The 9930-nt window shown below is 38.8% G+C and overlaps 1 protein-coding gene across 1 annotated transcript; it reads left to right on the forward strand.

Annotated features, from left to right (window-relative positions):
• Positions 1-320: 320 nt before the first annotated feature.
• Positions 321-9257, forward strand: LOC103698452 (protein argonaute 4B-like). Its single transcript, XM_008780467.5, has 23 exons — positions 321-592; positions 1778-2051; positions 2152-2357; positions 2471-2695; positions 2801-2937; positions 3066-3163; positions 3308-3405; positions 3730-3898; positions 4009-4125; positions 4215-4322; positions 4448-4510; positions 4592-4705; positions 4796-4961; positions 5049-5161; positions 5256-5393; positions 5603-5733; positions 5975-6040; positions 7704-7767; positions 7876-7990; positions 8144-8217; positions 8446-8540; positions 8630-8661; positions 8924-9257. The coding sequence occupies exons 2-23, from the start codon at positions 1794-1796 to the stop codon at positions 9097-9099; spliced, it is 2763 nt and encodes a 920-aa protein (XP_008778689.1). The 5' UTR covers positions 321-592; positions 1778-1793; the 3' UTR covers positions 9100-9257.
• The last annotated feature ends 673 nt before the right edge of the window (positions 9258-9930 follow it).

Consider the following 9930-nt stretch of genomic DNA (forward strand, 5'->3'; position numbering starts at 1 on the left):
CTGTTATTAATGCTGGCCAAATTTCCATAAAACCTCTAATATTTAAAAGCTCCTAGGTTTAATCATCACCGCCGAACAGAAATCCAAAGGTCCCTTTTCTTCCACCCTATTGTTTTGGTTGCAAATTCTTCCATCCTATCTGAATACTTCTTCCACCGTATTTAATGACCACTTGTTATCAAAATGTAAACCAATGATTAGAAACAAATCTTATTTAATTCCTTTCCTATTATTTACCAAAAAAAAATCCCCTCTTATTTAGGAACGGCAGGGGCATTATGAGAATAAAATTTTATATGCCCATATCCGGAACGATACCCGCCCGTGTTGCTTGCGAATTAAAAGCGATTGCCTGATGGCGGAGAAAACGGGCGGAGCCCCTATTCGCATCCGAGGAGGAGACGAACTCCTCTTCCTCTCCGGTCTCCCACGGGAACTAGGAAATCTAGCCTTCGACGGCTATTTAACAACCCTACCACCCTCTTATATGGCCACATTCTGGGTTTCTCTCTTCGTTTTCTTGTGTTCTTCGGGTTTTCGCCGTCGTCCGCCCCCATCTCCTTGGCCGCCTTCCAACATCGCCGGAGACGAGGTATGAAGCACCAAAATTCTGTCGATCTTTCTTCTCCGATCTTCCCTCTTCTCTATTGAGCCATTTTTGGTCGGATTCCGTCGAGAAATCGCCGAAAATTGAGCGAAGAACACCGCCCCTGTTTTCTTCCTCTTTTTCTTTCCGACCATTCTTGCCACCGGTGCTCGTCACCGAAGCTTCTTTCTGGGCCCCTGCCCGAGCCAAAGGACGTCCGTGTTCGGCCTGTTTTCTTATATCTTCCTTTTCTCGGCCAACCACTTGTCGTCGGTGCTTGCTGCCGGACATCCAACTGCGCCTGCGCCGCCTATCCCCCTTCTGAGACCTCCTTCTCTTCCCTTGTTCTGATAAGTGAGGGGGCACGGCATGCTCCCTCCCCTGTTTTCCCAAAGGCAAAAAAAAAAAAAAAATCAAGAAGAAGAAATGGAAAAAAGGGGAAAGAGAGAGTCCCGTTTCTCTCTCTTCTCTTGTTCTCTCTTTTTCTCTCTTCTACTCTCACCATTGATGAAGGGTGGACCCCATAGAGTCTCTTCCCTGTAACCTGTGATGACCTCTGTGACCCCTGAGATTCATCTCTTCTTTGAATCTACTGCATATATTTCATCTGTTACTATCTTTATAGTTTGTACTCTGCATAATTTCTGTTTTTCCCTGTTTTAAAAAAATAGTTCACATCAGTTATAGAGGAGTTTGCTGTGTGTCAGAACAGAGTTTTGGCACTGCTTTTGGTTATTTCCCCGTATCATAAATTTCATGTTGTCAAGCTTCAGTAGTTCTGATGTTGATGGTGGTGGAGCCAAGAAGTTTGGACAATGCTATCCAGTCCATGTTCAACAACTGCCCAATTCTTACTGTAAATTTTGAGAAGATGTTGGAATGTTTTCTTGTTGCAGCATGTTTGATTAAAATCTAGCTTCATATTATTGTGGTTTGGGATGATCAATACCTTTGTCAACTGTGTGTGATTTTCAGTTAGAGATTCTCGTTGATGCAGGAGCTTGTCACTTATCATGCTCTTGGATCGTTTTTGGTCTGATCATTGCCATTTGGTCATCTTGTCAAATTTCTTATGATCCTCTAGGATTGTTGTTTAATTTTCGATTTTGTAGTTATGGATATCAGATTTCAAATACCTGAATATTTTGAAGTTCATCTTGTAGATATTAAACTTTTCTCCCACTTGGATAGGTATTTGATCTAGGAGATGGAGTCCCATGATGGGGTAGACCCTCAATCTGAGACAAATGCTGTTCTGCCTCCGCCGCCCCCCACAATACATCCAAATGTTGTTCCAGTTGAAGCAGACCATGAACAATGTTCTCCTCCAAAAAAGGCATCAAAGCCTAAGAGGGTGCCGATGGCAAGACCTGGCCTTGCAAGCAGAGGGCAGCCGATCACCCTCTTAACTAATCATTTCAGAGTTTCTGTTCAGAATTTGGATGGCTATTTCTATCATTACAGTGTACACATGCTCTTTCCCTATTTCGTCTCTTTATATCTATATTTATATTTCATATCTTGGCTGCCTAGTGATATTCTATCTTTATATATTTTGTGAATAGGTTTCCTTGAAATATGAAGATAATCATCCTGTTGATGGGAATGGTGTCGGTAGAAGGGTGATGGACAAATTACAGCAGACTTATGATACTGAGCTGGGAAATAAGGATTTTGCATATGATGGAGAAAAAAATCTGTTCACCATGGGTGCTCTTCCTCAAGTGAACAATGAATTTACTGTTGTGCTTGAGGACATATCCTCAAGCAGGTAATTATCTGTTTTTCCCTCCTTTTTTTCTGCTTGTGTTGTCTGTATGCTTGCCTTAATTGTATTCCTTTGGGCAAACCTATATGCATCTTCTGCTTTCTTCTGCACTATAGAACTGCTGGCGATGGAAGTCTGGGAGGAAATGACGGCCCTAGTGAAAGTGTCCGCAAACGATTAAGGCGTCCTTATCAGACGAAGACTTTTAAAGTTGAACTTAGTTTTGCTGCTAGGATACCTATGCAGTCCATTGCCATGGCTCTAAAGGGTCAAGAGAAAGAAAACTCACAAGAAGCTTTGCGAGTTCTTGATATCATTCTAAGGCAGCATTCAGCAAAGCAGTAAGTTGCTTGGTTTATTTGCTGACCTTTCGAAGTTGAGAATCATCTAATAAGTAAACAAGCTACTTCTCATGATTTTGTCCTGAAGCTGCTTCTGTTTTGTAGGGGTTGCCTTCTTGTGTGCCAGTCCTTTTTCCAGAACAATCCTTCAAATCTTACTGAAATTGGTGGTGGTGTCCTGGGATGTCGGGGTTTCCATTCTAGCTTTAAGACCATACAAGGCGGGCTGTCATTAAATGTTGGTATGCCTCTATTCTTTTATAAATGCAATAATTACTGGCTGTTATTGACTTTTGCATGAACATACTTGCACTGGCTGGGCTGAAGCCCTCTAGCCATATCGTCACAATCGTTCTCTCCTTTTGTGCAGATGTCTCGACTACCCTGATTCTCAAACCAGGGCCGGTTGTTGATTTTCTTGTTGCAAACCAAAATGTTAGGGATCCCTGTCACATAGACTGGGCAAAAGTAAGCTATAGCTGATGATAATAGTGATGCCTTTCTCCCTTTTATAATTAATGAACATATGTTAAGAATTTAGAAGATTAAGAGAGAGATGTGGCAAAAAAGATATTTCCTGGCGCGCAGATCTAATTTCTGGTATATTGACAGGCTAAGCGGATGCTTAAAAATTTGAGGATAAAGGCAAGTCCATCAAATACAGAATTTAAGATTGTTGGTCTGAGTGACCTACCTTGCAGCCAGCAAAAGTAATTGTTTCCTTTTTGTTGAATGTTCAAATCAATATTTTGTTCAGCAGCAATACAATTACGTGTTATCTGTCATTTTTGAACGCCTTATTGCATATGTTCTCTTACTTGGTTAAGAATAATTCTGAGCCGCTGGTTTAAATTTCTGGCACAGTTGTTGTCTCATATGACTGTGCTCTGGTGCACTTTGCTGTTAAAATCAACTTATCTTTTTCTTGTTTTTCTGTAGCCCGTAGGTTTTTCAATTTGGTGATCAGTAAATTGCTATTTTATCATGTTTGATTCTATATAGTTTCCATCAATTTTTATGATTTGCCTGTACAGGTTTGCACTGAAGCAGAAAAGTAGTGGGAATGGAGATGATATTCATACAACAGAAATAACAGTCTATGAGTATTTTGTCAAGTATCGTAACATAGAGCCAAGGTATTCTGCTGATCTGCCGTGCATCAATGTTGGTAAGCCAAAGCGCCCCACATATTTTCCGATGGAGGTTTGTGGAACTAGCCATCATAATTACTGTTCAATGGTTATTCTTGAACGATTTATCTTTTTATCTCCACGATTCTTATGGAATTTTTGCTTGCTTATTTAAATTCCTAGCTCTGCACTTTAGTATCATTGCAACGATATACAAAAGCATTGACGAATCTTCAAAGAGCTTCACTAGTGGAAAAATCAAGGCAAAAACCTAAAGAGAGAATGGATGTTTTAGCAAGGGTAGTTTTTCTATCCCTTGCGACAATTTGTTTTTCAAAGCTACGTAAACAACTTGCAGGTGACTCATGTTTAATTCTTTCTTCATGTAGGCTTTAAACTACAACAATTATAATGCTGATCCAATGTTGCGGGCATGTGGTATTTCTATAAATACACATTTCACTCAAGTGAATGGCCGTGTTTTACCTGCACCTAAGGTTCATGTGCCTTGCAGTATTCAGAGATGAATGTTTCAGTTTTTTCTTTCTTTTTTTGTCTTGTTTAGCTTGGCTGCTAGTTCTGGATTGTCATGGCTAAAGTTTCCCCAAAATTGTTGATGCAGTTGAAAGTTGGAAATGGTGAATACTTTACTCCAATGAAAGGGAGATGGAATTTCAACAACAAGGTGTTGTTTGCCACAATCATGTGCTTACTTTTCTTCTGTCTTGGTTTGGTAAATCTAATCATGACTCCACATCTTGTGCAGAAACTGATTGAGCCCACCACATTGAATGAATGGGCTGTTGTGAATTTTTCAGCTCGCTGCGACATACGGAATCTCATAAGGGGCCTGACCAAATGTGGAAGCATAAAGGGAATTGTAGGTCAATTTTTTCATTGTCATATGCTGTATTTAAATTGGATATGCTTTTGTGACTCAATTGATGTTGCAAATAACTTGCTTTTGTAGAACATAGATCGACCCTCTGATGTCTTTGAAGAAAATCCTTCCATGAGGAGGGCTCCTCCTGCTACTAGAGTGGAGGATATGTTCGAAAGGATGAAAAGAAAGTTTCGTGATGCCCCTCAGTTTCTTCTATGCCTCTTGCCAGAGAGGAAAAACTCTGATGTTTATGGTTGGTTTCATGCTTTCTGTTTCTGCCGTACTTTTTAAATTTATTTTTGTCCTTGCATTTATGTGGATGAACTAATAAACATGTTAGGTCCTTGGAAGCGAAGGTGTCTTTCAGAATATGGAATTGTCACGCAATGCATTGCTCCAACTAGAGTGAATGATCAGTACCTGACCAATGTTCTGCTGAAGATCAATGCCAAGGTGGATTTGTGGCTGCTCTCTAACATGTTTAGACTTGTTCTTCTCATTTTACTAATGTTTCATCTTTTCTGATTGTTGTATCTTGCTGTGACAGCTTGGTGGAGTAAACTCTTTACTGCAAGTTGAAGATTCTCAAATTATTCCCCTTGTTTCAACCATTCCTACAATTATCTTTGGTATGGATGTTTCGCATGGCTCACCTGGCCGATCTGATGTGCCATCAGTTGCTGCGGTATGATGCATGTACACTGAACTTTGTTTACTATTTTTTTTTTCAGGTTTTGTGAGCGGTAGCCTGTTATTTGAATTGTGCAATACACAAAATCTTTGACTGGTTTTTCTGCCTGTTTTAGCAGTCTTATCTGAATGCCTGGTTCTTGATCTTTCTAGTCCTTGTTTTTTTACTAATTGGTAATTTATTTTTGTTGTTGTTCTTGTTAGGTGGTAAGTTCCAGACAATGGCCATGCATTTCTAGATATAGAGCTTCTGTGCGAACTCAGTTGCCAAAAGTTGAAATGATAGACAACTTGTTTAAGCCGACCCAAAGTGGTGCTGATGACGGCATTATTCGGTAGTTATAGTGATTGCTTACGTGCTTTCTATTAAGTCATTGAGTTCCAATTCTCTTTGATTTCTAAATTATGCTATCTAGCTTGCTGTCCTGACATTAAATATTATCCAATTCGAGGCATGATGTCCATTATTTGTCATATGATTTTTTCCCTTATTTCCTAAATTAGTGTTTGAAATTTTGAATAGTCTGTTGACATAATTTGTTCGGTTGCTCACTTGCTTCCATGTGATAACTCAAGGGAACTGCTGATTGAGTTTTACATCAGTTCTGCACAAAGAAAGCCTGATCATATTATTATTTTCAGGTATGCTGGATTCCATCCCAAAGTTCTGCATTTGTTTGGTAGAACGCAATTAAGTTTCTGATTATTGAATTTTACAGTTGGTATATGGATTTTATTTGTTTGTCTCTGTCCATTGATGCCTTTTATGAACCGTTCTTGGCTTGTTATACTTGATCTATCATGTCTGAGACTTGCCACTCTTATCTTTTCACTGATATGCAAGAGCTTGTAGTTTAATTTTAACTCGTAAAATCTTGGCCTGGTGACATTTAGTGTAAAATGACAGCATTGTGTTTAGGTTTTCTTGCATAATTACATTGGCAGATTTTTGCCAGAATATTTTGACTGATATTTCCAAGTCTTGTTGTTTTTTATTGGTTGTGTTTGTTATATTGATATATACAATTGTATCTCTCTACATACATATTGTCACGCCCCAGATCCAGAGCATGACATGGTTGTGCTACTGTAAGATATTGCCCACAATAACACAAAGCCCACAATAAAAAAAAATCATATAGGATGATAAAATTAGTCCAATTTCATTTGCTAAACAAAGAGAAGCGGGTATAGGGCATCTAAATCCAATATTTGAGTATTCTGAACCACATAACCCAAATTTTATAGACATAACTGCACTTATTAATAGCTTGCAATTATACTTCAAGCTTTATTCTTTCATCATTCATTCATTTATTCTTCCCCGCTCCTAGCAATCTTAATTATCTGGAAAAAAAAACATAAAGAGACAAATGATCTTTGTGGCTCAGTAAGTAACTATGCACCACCTTACCGGATGAAGAATAAAATTTTTATATAATTCAATGCATCATTTGGAAAGTAAAAGTATATGCTAAAATAAAATATTTCATAAACATAATAACAAACTGTGTCGTAGCCAACTAATCATGTATGCACAAATCATGCAAATTTGTAAAACTAAAAGTGCAATTTAAAATATTCATGATTGTCAAATGTTTGCCATTTATCCATACTTTTATTTAAAACTGTGCTCAGATTTTTCACACTACGGTCACTCTAACCCGTGACAGGGCTATCTTCGTAATCAACAAGATATTATAGTTCATATTTATTACCAACTTTAATCCGTTGGCAGAGGGCCGTTTTCATTGGATGCTAGCTCTAGAATGTCGATTGGTCTCCATTTTTAGATGGAGGAGGAAGAAGGGCTCAGTGATCTTGGCAAATGGGGAGGGGAAGACATAGAGGGAGGAAACCGCGGATTCCGCAATATCCTTGCACTATCCTTCCAAAATTGAAGCTCGCCAGTGAGGAGATTTGCCGGAAAGGAAAGAAGAGGGGCAGGGCTCTGGCGATGTCGCACGGCCCTGCCCTCCCTTGCTGCGAGGATCATGGCCAGCTGGGTTGATTTCCACCCAGCTGGCCATGCCAAAACAGGGTGTCACACATATGCTTGTTTTCCTTATTGTAACCTGTTCCATTTGATACTGCCTAAAATGGTAGCACTTGTTTCTCTTGCATAATTATAATGCCCAATTTGCAGAAAAATGTTGCTGATATTTCCATTTATTTTCGTTTCTTGTTTACATGTGATCATGATTGTGATCTATGCAATTATATCTTTGTTGTCATAAATGTACTTGTTTTCCTTGTTGTAGTCTGTATCTCTTCATACTGCCTAATGTGAGTTGTTGGATTTTAGGGATGGAGTTAGTGAGCCGCAGTTTAATCAGGTCTTAAACATTGAGCTGGATCAAATTATTAAGGTACCTAGCTGTAGAACTTCTTGTTTTCTGACGGAATGCACAATATGTCAGATGTACCTTGATTTTCCAAAGGTCCTTGGGTTGCCATTTTCTTTCTTATTGTTGCAGGCTTGCAAATTTCTTGATGAGCAGTGGTCTCCTAAATTCACTGTGATAATTGCCCAGAAAAATCATCATACAAGGTTCTTCCGAGCTAATAACACGCAAGAGAATGTTCCACCTGGTAGGCCTTTTTAAACTCGAATTGTCATTTAAATTTCACAATCCTCTTCCCAGCTTTCAGTGGCTGAAATCTCCGAGTCAAAGTCAGCATATATTTCTGTTAAAATACTCGAAAATGGGATGGTTCTATATTATTTTCTTTTCCAATGTACAGGCACAGTAGTCGACAACAAAGTATGTCATCCACGAAACTATGACTTTTACATGTGTTCGCATGCTGGGATGATTGTAAGATTTTTTTCACACTGCATAATGTTTGGTTTTTCTGTTATTTTTATGTTTGTATGGGAAAGCTTAATTTTGGTGATTTGCGCTTTGTTGGCCTTTTGTAATTCAAATAATATGTTGGGGATATATGACTATTTGCTCTTATCAGGTATATTTGTCCTTTCATATTGTTTTATCTGTGTCGGTAATGTATCTTTTCTTTTCTTTTTTTTAAAAATTGCCATACAGGGCACCACTAGGCCAACTCATTACCATGTTCTGCATGATGAGATTGGGTTCTCAGCTGATGATCTGCAGGAACTTGTTCACTCGCTTTCCTATGTGTATGTGATTGTTAGAAAATTTGCTTATTGAGTGATCTACTGTACCAAATTGATGTTTGTCACTGATACAAATTTTGGCAACTTTTCAGTTACCAGAGGAGCGCATCTGCCATTTCTGGAGGTAAGCCTTCACTCTAGTAGTAGTTCTTGGTGAACTTTGAGTTTGAAACCTAATTTTCCATATATTCAAGACTTGTAAATTTTTTCCATGATATTGATCTTCACGATATCCTCTGATTTGTGGGTTTTCCATATTCTTTCTGTTGGATCTGTGTGGCTTACACGGTTTGTTGTACATTGTGCTATTTTTATGACTGTCTTAATAATATGGATATTTAATTGGTTCCAAAATTTTCTCACCTGATGGGTTGCATTTCTCCCAGTTGCACCCATTAGCTATGCCCACCTGGCGGCGGCACAGATGGGTCAGTTTATCAAGTTTGATGATATGTCCAACTCTTCTTCAAACCATGGAGCATGCACATCAGCTGGGAGTTCCTCGGTTCCAGAGTTGCCAAGACTGCATAAAAAAGTGTGCAGTTCCATGTTTTTTTGTTAAGTGCCGCGTATCAGAGCTATTTTTTGTTTATCAGGATATAGAAAACAAGATGCAAGTTTTGCAGATTTTTTTTCTTGAGTAGTAGTTGATGTCTACAGAATATTATGTATGAACATAAGTCACTATTTGAATAGAAGTTTGTCAAATTCTCTTTTGCATCTATTATGTTAAATTCTTAGATGCAGCATTGGCTCGCTATTTTTCAAGGCAAGTTATGGTTTTAGATGGTACACTGGTGAGACCATCTGTGAAACGTTTAAAGCTGGAAGATTGTTAAGCTCTAGCTTTGTTGACCCCATGTTTCTGTTGGGAATATACTGTCCCAGAAAATTTTAAATCTATAATACTCTACTTCAATAAATAATAGGCAGAAATAGGCTTAGAGAAAATAAATAGAGAAAGTGGAAAAATGGAACCCGAGATGCTGAGGCGTGGTATGTTGGTCACTTTCCTTGAAGTAGATTTCGCCGCCTTACAGTGCACTAGGCTTAGATGGCGTTCTACTTCTGAGATACAACAGCCTCTCGCACTGTTCCTTCTGCCTCAATGATTTGCACGGATCAAAGAAGCCTTCGAACCCAGAATCAGTATGCAGCAAGCCCGTTGATTGAAAGAAAAACAGCAAAAACGGGAGAATAGAAGTTCTCAGTTTTCAATTTTATATATATCCTGTCTAATCCGAAGAGGTCTATTTATAGACTTCTTCGGGACAGACGCGACCCAAAACCGATCCAACGGTCAAAACCGGTAAGAAAGTTTGAAAAAACACTGGGAGTATGGCCAGCGGATGCGAGGTTGGTTGCGAAGAGGTGCTAACGAGGAAGCGACGTG

This window comes from Phoenix dactylifera, chromosome 17 (genome assembly GCF_051530095.1).
Source record: "Phoenix dactylifera cultivar Ajwa chromosome 17, Ajwa_hap1_PhDact_Kaust_v1.1, whole genome shotgun sequence".
NCBI classification, from domain to species: Eukaryota; Viridiplantae; Streptophyta; class Magnoliopsida; order Arecales; family Arecaceae; genus Phoenix; species Phoenix dactylifera.